This window comes from Lissotriton vulgaris, chromosome 8 (assembly GCF_964263255.1).
Source record: "Lissotriton vulgaris chromosome 8, aLisVul1.2, whole genome shotgun sequence".
NCBI classification, from domain to species: domain Eukaryota; kingdom Metazoa; phylum Chordata; class Amphibia; order Caudata; family Salamandridae; genus Lissotriton; species Lissotriton vulgaris.
In genome coordinates, this window is record NC_141696.1 from 50,457,583 (window position 1) to 50,474,143 (window position 16,561).

At 45.5% G+C, this 16,561-nt stretch overlaps 1 protein-coding gene across 1 annotated transcript in view; it reads right to left on the reverse strand.

The window, feature by feature from the left end:
• The window catches only part of LOC147693358 (transient receptor potential cation channel subfamily M member 2-like), a 624,327-nt gene that overhangs the window by 445,629 nt on the left and 162,137 nt on the right, over positions 1-16,561 (reverse strand). The window contains exon 2 of the mRNA XM_086933682.1: positions 5,402-5,621. Coding sequence (XP_086789808.1) covers positions 5,402-5,566 — 165 coding nt within the window. The 5' untranslated portion in view covers positions 5,567-5,621. The remainder of the gene's footprint in view (positions 1-5,401; positions 5,622-16,561) is intronic.

Here is a 16,561-nt window from a genome sequence, read left to right on the forward strand (position 1 = left end):
ACTTTCAACCCATGGTACTGTTAGTGTTAGATCAATTTAGTCTTTGGTGGAAAAGTTTCTCTGTCACAAAGGCGATGATGTGTCCTGTCCGAAAAACCATTGGTCCACCCACCCTTTGAATCAGGGGAACTGTCAGGTTTATGCTGACAGAGATATTAACATCAAATATCGTTCTCACACAAATGCTTGATTCCCTAAAAATCGCCAGCTTTGTAAACTCAATGCCCCACAATGCATCTGCATGTCATGCAATGTGATGCGGCATCACTTGATCCCAAGCACCAATCAAGGGTGTCCTTAAAAACCAGGCAGTAAAAACTTGATCTCTGTCACATGATGCGGGATCACATGATCCCGAACATCAATCAGGAGCGTTCTTAAAACCAGGAAGTAAAACACTCGATCTCAACACATTCAGGGAGTCAGGGGCACTTCTCCAGGGTTGAGCCGACCTGTACCCTTGACAAAGTAAGACAAAACCTTATACTTACTGAATCTCTTATTCCAACAGAAGCATCTAAACTGTGAGTAAGAACATCGATCTAAATAATGATGGGTCCATTCCCCCTGGTGTGTGCCTATAGGGACGGTCCATCCCTGAAATTTCCCTATGATATTTGTAAATTGACCTAGACATGTAGGTATTCCTTACTCTATTTTGCCATATTTTGTTATCAGGTGTAAAACACCACTGTCTGTCTGATGTTTTAAAATGTTGTGAGTCGGTCATGTGTATTAATACTAAGAAATGTCACTGGATACAGCACAACAACTATTTAGCACTTATTAGGAACAAAATAGAAGGAGCACATTAAAAATTTAAGGACGCCCGAATTTGATTATGAATTTTTCTTGTTTCAGCAGTTGACCATACAAGGAAAAGGTCCTCAGTGTATGGTCGGTATGTAAATGTGAATGCTTTTAAAAAAAAACAATGTGATTTGTACATGCCGATAGGCTGTTTATTATAACGAGAAGAGAAAACACAGGTCCTGAAGAAAGCCAATTGACCTTTCTGGGCAGTTTGTGGCTGAAACATGTCGACCGATTAGACACCTGGGACCATTATATCCTAATTTAGTGTCACTTTTCATACTTTTAATTTAGCCCCTAAACCTACACCATTAAATAACTTTTTAGGTTTCTGAGGTTATTTTAAACTCACCAAGATCCCCTGCCTTCACTCACAGTTATTACATAAATTTGCTTACAAATGCGTTGAGTCCACTCACACACCTTATGTGTGTGAGTGAGGGTCCAATGATGAAGCAAGCCACAGGTGGTACCTGTGAGTGACGACCCTAATAAATAATAAATGGCAGAATTGTGGATTTTCATATATATATATATATATATATATATATACATATATATATATATATATATATATATATATATATATATATATATATATATATATACGCCCAGGAACATATCCATAAAAACTCTCCTTTAATCTCACACAAGTCCGCGACAAATGTAAGGTGAGCACTGATTTACCTGGGTGCCTTTACTTACCGGTCTCAGATAGAAAATATACATGCACTTTATGATATTCAAGATATTTCCTCCTTTAGTTTGTTGAAGCATATTGTTTGGGAAGATGAGGATATATCTTCTGTAAAGACTTCTCACTCCTTTTTAAGTTTTTGTGTCGACAAACCATTGGTCCACCCACCCTTTGAATCAGGGGAACTGTCAGGTTTATGCTGACAGAGTGAAATTAAGTCCACTGCATAAAACTTCCTCTGATGGCCGAATAGAGCACAGGGTTATGGAGGTAAGGCATCTGACCATCTACACTATTTAGAGTGGGAGGGTCAAATGTGTTTTTTTCCAACTGTATCTCACTTTTAGAATATCCTGGCGGTGAGGGACAGTAAAAATAAAAGAAATGCCCTTTCACACTTTGTGGGGCTACTTGTGTTTAATTTTGAACAAATAAACACATGATGGGTGCACACCAAACTTTTAAATGGCTTTGTATGAACTACAATGGAAGTGGTTGACAAAAAACCCTGGTGGTGAACTCTAAATATGGCGGGCAGAGAAAAGGGCAGGGTGGTGGATGTAAAGTCCTCCACCACCATTATTACCTTTTTCTCCATCCTCCAAAGACTAAATTGGGCCCATGTTTATTCAAAATAATGGTAAACATTTTAAGATGTGCTTGGCAATCCGGGCGCCATATAAATTTATAAATTCTCAATATCTGCAATTGTGTTGAAATTGCTTTTATGTTGACTGTCCTGGTTAAATCATTATTGTATGAGTAAGTATAGCAATTACATCTCATTAAAAGTACACCACCATCACATTAATCCCGTTTCTATTTTTTTTCCACTGTGGCTTCGCTAGGGACAGTTTTATCTGTCTGACTTGGACAACATTGGCCATGTTTTGACAGAGAGTGAGCTTTGGGTCAGCACCTTGCTCATGAATGGATGGCTGTATCATAGTACCTGCTCTTTATTGGGGGCTGTTTCTCCTAATTCTTGTTTTTATTCTGCCTCTGGGTCATGTCTTTTTTTACCATGTTTTTGATTGATCAAGGTGCTGAAGTCATAGAACTACTTTTTTGTTTTTTTTCATCTTCATTTTCTATTAGGTTGTAGAGTGCATGTCCTTTCTATTCTTAGAGAGTCTTTGCTTTACTTCCCTGCTCCCAGAAACTAACTCCACCTGGTTTCTCCCTTCCCATTCTCCCTAGTATTATTCTTGTAAAAAATGTTATTATTATTTGGAATGGATGGCTACCTACCTCAAGGAATAATCACAACCCTTGTCATGGTGAACCCTCAAAGTCACTGAATTAATCTGAGCTCAACCCCCGTGGTAGCGCTGGCAGAGAGAAGACAGGCTTAACTTACGGCAATGTGTAAAATGGTCTGTGTCCATGTTGTATTATGAGTCTTTTTTTATTTTGCATTTGTTCCCCTATTTTTACCCTATCGAATAATCTAGTTAGCGCTATTTTCCGTACTTGCTGTGCACCAATAGAACCTTAGGCACTGAATATTTCAGCTTTTGACAGTTGGTTGGATGTCAGTGGTAAGTTCTGTACTTTGTGCCTTCTGCACCATGATTTACTTCTGCTGTGTGTGTGTAAGTGAAATTTGCTGAAACATTTTCAAAATCTAAAATAAAAAATGATTGGCTTGGACCATCGTTAGTAGCTGAGACCTGGGCACTTGAGACTGGCCAGATGGGGATACTAGGGAGGAGGTTTGCATGAGATGAGTCTGCCATGAGAGGCGCAGCCCAGCACAGTCCATGCATGCTCACATGGGAGAGTAAGGGCCTTTACTGTCACTCCAATCCCACATGGGAATTTGTGTGTGAGGTATGGTCACAGAGACACTGCAAAATGTGAAATTGTGTCAGAGCACAAGGCAAGAAAGGCATTGCACCCTCAGCTCTGACAGGTGCTCAGCTCAGGTCCCCACTTCTTCCTCTACTTGGATGACCCTTCCAAGGGTCATCCAATGAGCGGAAGTGGTATCTGGTTGAGTGTGATGAATCTAGTCGCCTGCTGTTACCCTTACTGCTGCTTGCCGCCTCCTGCACCCCACATTGAATAGCCTGCCCCCTGCATACCCAGTTGGTCTTCTGCAGCTCTGACCTATTACTGTAGATTCTCTGCATTCACAGAGTTCAGGAGGTAGAAAGCTACTGGCTTCAGATCCGTGTCCTGAGCCCGGGGAGGAGGAAATTGGGAGATTTGTTTTCTCAGCTTGACTGTAGAGTCTGGCACTAGTAGTGCAGCAGAGCACTGACCACGCACAGTTGGTATGTGAGGTTGGGACCTTTCAACTGTCCTCCGCAATGTCAGTGCAATGCGGTAGGATATTTACATTCCCTTCTTTCAGATTTCCTTGGCCAATCTGGTTGGCTCACTGTGAACCTATGGGGTGGCACCTGCCAGATGTCTTGAAAACAGTTGGCATCTGTGTTCCAATCACAGGGCCTCCAGTCGGTCCAACCCTCTGTAGAGTGACCAATCCTACAACCTCTATGTTGGAATCCCATTCATGAGGTAGTGAGGGTGCTCATATGCTTGCACTACTCATATCCATGATTGCAGCACGGGAGCTCTGAGGGATTTCCTAGTCTCTCACGATTCATGATTGTTTCTTGGGTCTCAGGAGATCTTGAGTGTGGAGGTGAACGCTATTGTCTACGACTCTCCATAACAGGAGGTGGTGCTGTATTCTGGAACATCTATGGTTTATTCTATTACAAGACCCTTGTTTCACAATAATGGCATCCTCCTGGAGTAGCAATTTAAGGTGCTAGTTGAACATTTTGAGAATCTGGCAGAGTTTCAGAACAATTCAGACAAATTTGTATTTTTCATGCTCTAACATCTGAAAATTAAATGTTGAGTTTGGGCCCAGCATGTGGTTTTCAAGAGGCTTCCAAGAATGTGTGTGTGAACCCAAAGGTGGGGACAGAGGCATGTGGGATGGTGAGTAACAGAGCACTTGTTGGATACTGTTGATTTACAGAATTTACAGCAATGAGTTGTTACAAGGTTTAACTGATCCAGAAGTAACACATTTCTGGGTGGGAAGGATCTGTCGGTGCCTTAGCATGGGGTTTCCTGGCAGGTAAAGTGCATCTTGAGGTGCATCTTGAGGCTCCACTGTGTGTGTTAAGAGCTTCTCTGTCTCGATAGCTCAATTCACCGTGGTGGTGTGCACAAAGAGCCACCAAATGAATTAAGAGGCTTCACAGAGGGGTTTGAGGTGGCACAGATGTGTTTGGAGAGAGTGCTTATGGTGCAAAGTGAGATGGATTGGGCGAAATGGTTGGGCAGGCTTTAGGTAACATTTAGGACAAGAGTGAGAAATGTGTACAGGCATCAGATTTGGCCAGCTGGGCTTTTGCTGTAAAGTGGAGGTAGACGCAGTTTTGTGTTGGTTTGTGTTGGGCGGAGGAATACAGTGGATCTCATGGGGGCCTTTCTCACAGAGGGGGAAGAGTGACACAGTGGAGTACTGAGTATGCTGTTACAGTAGGTGATTTCATTGGAGGCTTGAGCAGTGTTCAGGATATTGGCCAAGAGGAAAGAGTTGATGTTGTGGAGGAAACAAGTGGAGAATGTGGATGCAGTAATGACAGTGACAATCGCAAGCCGCGGTGAAAGTGGATCCTGAGATTCAATGCAGAGGTTAAAAGGAAGATGAGGCCAAAATTAAATAAGTTGAGACAGAGTAAGAGCATGAGAGGTGAAAATAGAGGATGGACATGGAGTGAAAGTCCTCACATTCTGGCAGAATTGTGAGATGGTAGAGCTTAGTGGGAGGATAACTCTGGTAGGAACATTTTATAGACATAAGTGGCTTCTTATATATGCGGCCTGGCTGCACCTCCTCCCAGGTAACCGCCCCTCACTTGCCTTTGGGTCATCTGCCGAGAGGTACAGATTTAGCGGCACTTTCCTTTTCACTGCAGTTACTGGCCTGCTTTTCACCAGTGGCATGTGCAGGTGTGAGATTTCCCTCAGCCGCACGTGCCCATCTGCTTCATCTGGGTGCACCTTGTTTTGGTCCATGGAACCCATGACCTCCAGCTGCTGATGTGTTCCTCTGCTTCAGCTCCTTCAGAGGACTCTCATGCTGCACAAATGGGATAAAGAGATTTTAAGCACAGGCTGTCTAGTTACAGGCCAAATACAGATACCCATTCTTCAATACAGAGACAGCACTGGGGGAAAGAGTTTACTTCCCTTCACATTTCAACAATCTCTTATGCATAACCTTACTGGAGCAATCGACGGGCCAAGTCTCCAATTGGCTGCCCGCCTTCAGACGCATCATCAAAGCACTTAACCATAGACAAGCCACTTTTCACACACTTTCATTTATTGGACCTTATTAAGCATGCCACAGTTGGACCACATTTGCTGCCTTGACCAATGGCTGTTACCTGTGCCCTTGATGGACATACCAAACCTTGCCAGTATGTCTACACATAATCCTTCACGCCTCTCAGCCTCTATCAATCAATCAATCACGATTGATAAAGAGCAGCTAATCACCCGTGGGGGTCTCAAGCCGCTACAGCACATGTTTCAGGGTCATCAGGCTCCTGAACTCTATCACCTCATTTCCAGAGTCCTCGTTCTTCTAGCACCATTCAACCCTGACCCCTAAGCCAAGGGATCATCGAGGCCATCTCCTTGTCCAAGAGACCCATGACCTCTAAGCCACATTGGTAAAGCTACCTCCTTACCCCTTGACCTACCACAGTACTTTATGTGCCCAAATTAATTCTTGACTGATTGTGTACAACAAATGCTTAACACAGCTCTCTGATAAGCCTAACTGATAAACCACACAACCACAAAAGAGAGTGACACATCTACTTTAGCCTCTGAAAAGCCTCTGGGGATCCACTGGACTCTGTGCAAACTATACCTTTCTTTGCTTCCTACAATCACCCCCCACTCAAACGTTTGGACTGATGCTGCTTTTTTTTCAACTTTGGAGTGCACCAGGCCCTGCTGACCAGGCCCAGTGCATACGCTCTGACCCATCGTAATTTATGTGCAACTGGATAATCTCCGATTGGCCTATTTAACTTACCAATACGTCCATAGAATATAGTATAACGTGTACCCAGGGCTAGTTAGTTACTTGTCACCTGTAGACTGCAGCACATATTAAGCCACCACTTCAGTGAACAGATGAAAACATGGTTTTAAGTCTGTGAATACAGCCTAGTCTGGCAGTTTTTGAACTGCAAATGCAAAGGTGCCTTTAGAAAGTCACCACTTTCTTGCCCCAAAATTCTAGAGACCATTTGTGATTAGCTACAGCAGTTGTCACCTGAGACAGTTTGCTGCCCTCATGCCGGGAGGTGTGAAGTGCTCCTAGGAACGGGAAACAAAAGGACTACAGGTGGGAGGAGGTGTGCCCTCCTCCAGAAGGACTGCCTCAGGGCTTAAGCCACAAATGACCCAGCTTTCACAGGGGCTACACTACTGATAGGCAAATGCCAGTCTCACTGCTGCCTGCCTTACTTTCGTGCAGGTAGACAGGCTGGGAAAACTCATTGCAGAACTGCTATTTAGGATGGATGGCTAATTACACTGGGCACACCATAAGGGTGGGGTCAGGGCTCTGTTCCAGAGAAGAAAAGTCCCAACATCCTGGATTTGGTCAGAGTGATGCACTGTGGGATTATTTAGTGCCAACCCCACAGAAAATGAAGTAAACGTTGGTAGCGTTTCCCTGAAGGAATTGTAGCCCCATTAGCTTGGAGTCCCACCCACCCAAAAATGAGAAATTAGCCTAAAAGTGAAAACTCTGGTTTTGAGGCTCAAAATACCAATGGACTCTATAAGAACAGAATAAGGACTGCACTTATTGAACGCCCTAAGCCAAAACATGACTTCAAAGAGAGGTGGGCTGCTCCTGCTGTGGAATCCGTAGAGGGAAACCCCAAGGGCTGACTCTACTCCTACGCATGCTACTGGCCAGTGAATGGACTCCAAGGGCTAGTTGGTTAGCTCCCTTTAAAGCTTACGAACCCCAAAGTTAAACAAGCCTTGCACCTGCAAAGTGCCCAGCTGACCATTGTGCCCTGGACTAGTCCTGGACTCTGCTGGTGGAGCCAAGAGATCAAGTCCTAGCCCAGAAGAGGTCCCTATCAGGTCCTGGGCCCTTGGCTAATGCTACAGTGTACTCTTTCTCCCCAGTGAACTGCAACTGGCAAGATGAATCAAAAGACAACAGTTTCTGAGCCTAGAGTTTGAGGCTCATATACCTACTTTTACTTGCACATTTGAGGGTAGCCCTGAATGTCGCAGAGAACTAAGGGCCGTATGTATCATTCAAAATTGCGATTGCAAACGCCAAAATCGCAGAACTTTGGCGTTTGCGATAGCAATTAGGCTTAATGGTGTGTATAAAAGAAAAACTGCCTCGCAAAATTAGGAATCGCAAAATTTGCGATTCCTTATTTTGCAAATGCATTTAAGGAATCGCAATTGGCGATTCCTTAAATGGAATGCATGAGGCACCCATGTTGTGTGAATATGGCATAAGGAATTGCAAATTACCACAAACTACAGGTTGGTGGTAATATGCAATTTCTTTCAAAAATGCACATTTTTTTTTATTTTTCAAAGTGGCATGTGGCGCACACACATGCCCTTAGGGCATGTATGTGCGCCACATGTGCATCCATGCTCATTTCAGGGGTGCAACAGGGTGTCCATTTGACACCCTGGCACACTTGAAATTGCATTCTCAATTTACGATTCTCTAATTGAGAATCACAAATTGAGAATGTCTTCCAATTCATTCTTATGGGCCTCTAAGCCCATAGGAATGAATGGAGAGCTATTCCTTACTTGCAAATTGCATTTTGCGATTCGCAATTAAGGAATACGTATGATTTGCAAAATGTATTGTAAATCCTACATATATAGCGTTTTGCGATTCTCAAATAGCGATTCTCAAAAATTCGCTATTTGAGAAACGCAAATCCTAACATTGATACATATGGCCCTTAGGCTTTACTAGACCGCTGCACTTCACCCGTCCATCAACATTGAACCTGGCACCAGACACAAGCTACAGAGGACACTGCCAACCTCACTGTGGAGAAGTGTGGCTCACTGGTTAGAGCAGGCAGACCCTGAAGCAGAGGTCAGCCTGGGACCAGGGTTCAATTCCCGACACGGCAGGGTCTTGAGCTCAAATGTCCACGGACTCGATAATTCTCGCTTCGGTGCCTGACCTAATCATGGGTTCACACTCTGCAACTCTGGGCATTAAGCTTGCTTAATCTCCACAACGGCCCCCCGCGGCGGGATGCCTGGCTTTCACCTTGGGGATGCCCTGTAGGGGCTATCTCACAGGGAAAAGCCAGGACGGGTTCCCAAGGCAAGCGCTTAGAGACCCCTGGGTGATAAGCGCTATATAAATCCAATATACAATACAATACTGTCGACAAGAAAAAGAACCAGAAATGTTTCTAAGTATGAAGGTAAAATATTGACCAGGACTAACCTGGCACCAGCATCTGACCCTGACTTCCATCGCAGCCTGACTCCAGTAGACCTTTTTTGAACCTTGACTCTGCTTGATATATGTTTCGAGGGATTGATTGTGGGAGTGGGACAGGCAGTTTTTCCCAGGTTGAAGAAGAACTAGAGGGAACTATATGGGTTTGGGGATGAAAGTTTGAGATTGGTTCCCTGGACTAGGCTTGTGTGCAGTTTTTTCAGAGGGAAATTATTGTGAAATGTCCATTTGTAGAGTTTCTGTTTAAGACTGTTGGCATTTCCTTGGTAAAATTGTAGATTCTTACATGGTCACTACCATGTTTAGTCTCTGTTTCTGTGCACCCCTAGTCACAAGGATCTGAGTTTAATCCATCATTCTTTTGCTCACCACACCACCCCAGTTTGGACCCAGCCATATGGAAATCAGTCTTGACCCTGTTCCTTGTAGGAACACTCCAGCTCGAACTGCCAAACCAGGTCCTCCCTTGACCGGAAACGAGCATCCTGGGACCGGTTCATGGTATCACCCTTCATCAGCCAGTCTAGCTTGAATTTAGAGGTGTAGTGAGCATGGGACCAATGTCTGGGCATACCCTTCCAACTTAGGGCGACATATGCAAAAGAAACAATTGATGGAGGGAATGCTGGACAATGCAAATATTCACCCCTAGTCACAAGGATCTGAGTTTAATCCATCATTCTTTTGCTCACCACACCAACACTGTTTTGACCATATGCAAATCAGTCTTGACCCTGTTCCTTGTGGGACTAGTCCAGCCCAGTTAGCAGGGTATGTCCAGACGTGGGTCCCTTGCTCACTTTGCCTCTGGATTCAAGCTAGCCTGGCTGATGAGGGCTGTTAGCCCGAAACCGGTCCTAGGATGCTTGTTTCCGTTCCAGGGGAAACATGGCTTGGCAGTTCGGGATGGATTGTTCCCATGAGGCACAGGGTCAAGACTGATTTGCAACTAGCTGTGTCTCAACTGGGGTGGTGAAGTGAGCTAAAGAACGATGATGGATTCAACTGAGATCTGTGACTGAAAGTGTATGTTTGAAAAGTTTCGGCGCTCCGTACATCACCTTTTTGTGTTTGCTTTGTTAGTCCTAAGTTGGCACGGTATGCCCTGATGTAGGTCTGTTGCTCACTTTGCCACTGGTTTCAAGCTAACCTAGGCTGATGAGGGCTGTTAGCCCAAAACCGGTCCCAGGATGCTTGTTTCCGGTCCAGGGAAGACATGGCTTGGCAGTTCGGACTGGACTGCTCCCATGAGGCACTGGGTCAAGACTGATTTGCAACTAACTGTGTCACAACTGGGTGGCGAAGTGAGCTAAAGAACAATGATGGATTCAACTCTGATCTGTGACTGTGGGTGAGTGTCTGAAAAGTTTCAGCGCACTGTCCATCATCTTCTTGTGTTTGCTTTGTTCACCCTAAGTTGGCAGGGTATGCTCAGACATGAGTCCCTTGCTCACTTTGCCACTGGATTCAAGCTAGCCTGGCTGATGAGGCTGTTAGACTGAAACTGGTCCCAGGATGCTTGTTTCCAGTCCAGGGAAGACATGACTTGGCAGTTCGGGCTGGACTGTTCCCTTGAGGCACAGAGTCAAGATTGATTTGCAAATAGCTGTGTCTGAACTGGGGTGGTGAAGTGAGCTAAAGAACGATGATGGATTCAACCCAGATCTGTGGCTGGGGGTGAGTGTCTGAAAAGTTTCAGCGCTCTGTCCATCATCTAATTGTGTTTGCTTTGTATCTGATAGGTACAGCGCATTACTACTCTTTTCATTTGCTGTTGGGCATTGCAGCAGTTAGACCTGCGGTGCTGACCTTCGCCCTTAGTTGGCAGGGTATGCCCGGACGTGGGTCCCTTGTTCACTTTGCCACTGGATTCAAGCTAGCCTGGCTGATGAGGGCTTTAAGGCCTTAACCGGTCGCAGGATGCTTGTTTTCGGTCCAGGGAAGACATGGCCTGGCAGTTTGGGCTGGACTGTTCCCATCAGGCACAGGGTCAAGACTGATTTGCATATAGCAGGGTCTGAACTGGGGTGGCGAAGTGAGCTAAAGAACAATGATGGATTCATTCCAGGTCTCTGAAAAGTTTCAGCGCTCCGTCCATCATCTCCTTGTGTTTGCTTTCTATCTGATAGGTACAGCGCATTACTACTCTTTTCTTTTGCCGTAGGGCATTGCAGCAGGTAGGCCTGCGGTGCTGACCTTATGCCAAAAACTCCTACAAGCAATGGTTGTTAGCCACAAGTTGGGGTTAGGTAGGGCCTGGCTCAGGGACACGCTCTGAATTCAACTGCTGCTGCATACAGCTGAAGGCCAGGAGAATGAGGGTAGGCTGCCACGTGATATGAAGGCACTCTCATGTACCACCCCATATACCACACACCTTATATCTACACTATCGCCAGAAACACTTCTACCCTTCCATCTAAAAGACACAGTTAATATCTTAGTGTTGGCTTGGTCATAACAACTTAATGTAAGTTTAAAAACCCTACGAAATTCCTATAAAAGCACAAAGTGCTGTTATAGTTACAAAAAACCCAGAAAGAAACCCTCTAAAAATACCCAGTTATGGTTTGTTCTGTAAACTGTAGCTCACACATCTGCCATGCAAAGCATAACTCACACACCAAATACATTACACACACAGCCCTTTTTACATAATACAGGTTGTCTTGGATGTTTTTTTGTTTGGTATTTTACAAATCCAAAGATATAACACTGCACCTAGGATGATAAACTATATTTGTCATGGTTTTTTTTTCTAAATCTTTTTATTGAAGAAATAAAAACAGGGAAAAAAAACAATAACAGGTGGTTTACATCGCATAATGAAGGATTAATAATATACATTCAGGGGATAAAGACGGAGAATCATCAATAATGTACGATCACGAGTTACATCTGGAATGTGGCCGTGCTACAATCAGGATAGTCAAGCATCCACCTACCACCAACCCCACCTCCCCAGGAAAACAGGATAAACTTTGAGTAACGGTCCAGAGTAGGTGGGAGGGGGAAGGGTGCAGCGACAATAAGGTTACGATGTTACATCCCCATACCGAACACAGTAATAAATTACGTAGCAATCGACTGACTCACGCAAACGATATCTCCACCAGAACCCGTCTACCCCTTAATACAACTCCGCTACTCAATGAGACCACCTATATCAGGATTTTGAAGGATTTCAAACATAAAAACTACAAAGACAGACGAAACACCCCTCCCCCCACCCTGCACCCCAGCATATGGCTTGCGCCCTATCCCCAACTAGCTGTGTGCCTGTCACCCCATCTAACTAGGTACTAAATGTAGTAAAACTTGGAGGAGGACATCTCAATACGGGCCCCCGGTCCCCACGCCCCCCGCCAGAACCAAGAATCCCCATAAGAAACACACGCCACCATTAAGAGGCAAAGTTCAAATTAAACAGGGGAAACAGCAGCTACCACCCTACCTCCCGTAAACACAATGGTAATGAATCCCACTTCAGAAAACCCATGGTGCCAAACCCCAACAATTAGTCTCATCCTTGACCCTTCCGATCAGGCGTACGAGCCCCCTCCAGGAAGATTTTCGCCTCCGCAGGATATTCGAAATGTGGAAACAGTTCAGTAAAGTTCAGTGCGAGGTGAAGCAAAGTTGCAAAGACTCTGGGAACCCTGTCGGCATCAACAATGACCCTCATCGACATAAGCTCCCAACATCGTTGTCTATGCAAGGATAATGAAAGCGTCGAAGAGGGAATACACACTGAATCGTTCCATAGATAGGTCCCATCAAGAGTGTCCGGAAGGGGATAGACTTTTAAACCATACTTAGTAGACGATATTGGTAGATTTGGCAGTCCGTCGAGCACGTCGAGTACACAATTGTCAGCCATCACATTGCCATGAAGCTCCGACCCCTCTCGTGGCACAGGGCCCACTGCCGTTACAGGTACCGCCGTGGGTGGTATAAGCTGATCAGGATATTGAGACAGCGCTGGGTCTGGTCCCTCTTGTCCGAGTCCTTGTGCAGCCGCAGTCATTTTCCAGGCAATGGACTCCACATGGGAGTATAGTGCCCCGATGGCTGCCAATATAGATCGTATCGACGGTTCGTACTCAGTCCGTCCCACCGAATCTTGTTCCAAGACACCCCGAGGCCCGGCCTACCCCGGGGGAATCGACAACTTTTGGGACAGACTGTCGCAGAGGGAGACCGAGGACTTACCAAGGTCGCGATCCGGGCTCCGGTGCCACAAGCGTAGATCCCAACCCGGCAAACACCGGCGGAGGCAAACCAGGTCTCCGGGCCAGGGACCCACACCCACAGTGCACTGTTGTGCCTCGTCAACCCTCCATCGATGGTAAGCCAGAGCAGCAACCGCCGTCAAAATCGGGCTCAAAAATGTTCCCACGTCCAGGGACCGGACCCTGATGTTCAACCAAAGCCGATGTTGTTCAACTGGAACCCGGCTGGGCCAGTACTCGAGGCCCTGGCTCACAAGCTGGTGTAGGCCCCAAATTAAAACTAGACGTAACTTCGTCCACAAAGCTGATAAAAATACCGGGATAGTACCAAAGTACAGCGTAACGGTTCATACATCCGGAGACAGGGCGGAATTTGAGGATATGTAGCAAGATTATCCAGCGGGGGACGGAGGTTGGCGGAGCCGGGGGCATAAGCGGCCATCTTGGTTGCAAGCGTAGCTCCTCCTCCCTTTGTCATGTTTTTAAACTCAGTGTGGATGGAATTCACTAATCCTAAACTTTAAGACTTTACTAAAACTGCCAAAAGCTGTGTCACTTTTCTAGCTCAGTGTGTTTCTCTCTGTACCAGTCCTCTGCTTATAATTTCTGCTAGAAAGATAGGCCTTTGAGGTGAGTAGGTGTTGATAATGATGCATTCTGGTAGCTGTTGAGCTGTGGCACAGAACCATGAACTTTTCGGTCCAACCCCATTGTGAAAGTGACCATAATCCATTGGTCCTAGCTTTAGAGTGGTTTCAACTTAAAGATGCTCAGGGAATACCAGAACGAAGCTCCCTTAATTTAATTGCAATTGAAGGAGGCAGAAGAGTACATTGGGGAACATTTGTACAATCAATCGTAAAAATGTCTTCCATGTACAAACAAATTATTCCGTTCTTGGAAACCGCATTTGCGGTTGTCCAAAACAGTGGTGGCTTTTAATCTCACTTGACAATAGCTAAGAACCACCAAGATATGGTTTTTAAATTGTCAGAGTTCTTTTACAACAGTAAAAATCCTAAAAAATCTCTCCCCAAAACCAAAAATACCTGGTTTAAGAAAGCGTGTAGGGAAGCTAAATCCGCGTTGACTCTAGGGATTAGGGAAGGGGATAGTTCATGTATCAAAATAGCCAGGTCACATTATAAAAAAACTCTTGCTGAAGCCAAAGCGGCATGGGATCTTGACAGAAGGGAAGCAATTAAAAAAGCTTGAGATCATCGAGATATGAGAGCCTTTTGGAATTTAGTTAAAACAGGGAAATTCGAAGGCAACTCAGCTATCAAATCTAATCTGAGAGAAGAAGCTTGGAGATCCGATTTTAAAGTTTTATATTCAAAACCCTGTGATGGAGAAATTGAATATATAGTTATAGGTTTTAATCAGATTCCAGCCAATGACACCGACACACCACTCTGCACATTGGCAGAGATAGCCTTGGCGTTGACCAAATTACTGCCAAAGAAGGCACCTGGGCTGGACAGGATCCCTGGAGACCTGTTTAGAAATGACCATGTTGTATGGGAACTCTATTTATGGACCCTATTTAACGCCATCCTCCAAGGTATGGAGCTTCCTCTGACTTGGGCTGGCACAGAAATTATCCCTATTGACAAAAAAGGTTTGCCACATAACCCAGCAAACTACCGCCCAATCAGTCTTATTGATGTTATGTTATGTTGTGTCGAGCAGGTTCCAGAGCTCGACGGCATGTCTGTGGACGGAGCGGGTGTTGAGCAGGATGCACTTGAGGTGGTTGCTGCTGGTGCTCGGCTTGGCGGGTGCGGTGCAGGTCCGGAGGCAGGTGAACTTGCAGGCTTGGCAGGTGAAGGGTCTGTGGGTGCGTTTCGGGGTGGCTTGGTAGCAGGCGAGGTTCCGTCTGGCATTGAGTGCGTGGAGGGTTGTGGCGTCGTAAGTTTGTCGGGTGCGCTGGCATTGGCGAGGACCAGTAGTTTCTGGTGCTGGGCGTGGTCCAGGCACGGACGGGCGCAGACGGGCTTGCCTTTGACGCGCCTTCGACGCCCAATCGGCGCCCAATCGGCGCACCCGCTGCACGTGACCGCTGCGCGTACGCGCGGTCTCCTTTTAAGGTAAAGTGGGAGGGAGGAGCAGCTGGGAGGCGGGAGCGGGGAGGACACAGAAAGAAAAGGGGGCGGGCCGCGATGTCACGGCGGCGGGAAGCGGGGAGCAGAGGGGGGGTCACACCAGGGGAGCAACGTGCAAGAGAAACAGAGATACCGTCTAAAAACAAAGCACACAATCAGAGGCACAGGAGGGAAAAAAACGGAGATACAGACCAAAGCACACAATCAGAGGCACAGGAGGGTAAAAAACTGAGTCACGAGCAGCAACGAGGGGGCACAGATCGCCTACAGCAGGAGGGCCATGCGGCGTGGGGGTGTCCTGTCAGGTCATCGAGACAGTCTGGGACCCACCAAGAGCTCCCTGCTTTCTTTTACATCATTTATAAGGCACTCTAAGCCTGCAAGTGTGTAGTATGAAATACTACATATTATACAGTGGTGGCTGCCACAGTGTACATATGGTGCAGCCATGCTACCCAATTAAAAGGCATTAGTTGGATTGCCCATTACTTTGCTCTACATGAATAATCTCCCTAAAATGTTAGACTCCCTCAGAGTGTCTAGGTAATGTCAAGTTTTGTGCATTTCTGTCTGGGCGAAAAAGAGTTACACGGGTAAAATAATATGTTTTCTCATTTTTTCATCGCTACAGCAAACCCATCTGAACAGATTTACCCCAAAAGTGGCATGACTGTAAAGATTCACAAGGAAAGGGAGATTTTTGTGGTTTGGTGTAAATTTGTTTCGTTTTTTAACAGGTGCAGGGTGGGGTTGAAAGAGTTAACACTTTGCATATCTTGGCCATTTACAATCACACTTTCCAAAATCTCGATTTATTGTCAGTCACGGTGCAATTCTTTAAGGAGTGTGATTGGCTGGCGAAGAGAATCAAAGCATTTCTACACTATCTGTAAAATTGAGATTATGGTCAAAATCACAATTGTAGCATTGTGTAAATGATTGTAAATGCTGCAACCGGAACTGAGAGAAATTGACAGTAACATCCCAGCAGATGTGCAATATGAGTTCAAGTGCAGACTTGGAGCAAGTGCACAAAGCTTCAATGTTTATGCTTATAGTAAAGTACAGAGCCATTGTTAGAGAAACCATCCTGGTTTCCTTCATGGACCTCTCCAGGGCCTTGTGTTGCCTAAGCAGGGGCAAACTGGTGTGTCCTTGAAGAAAATCCATGCATATTAATCTTACA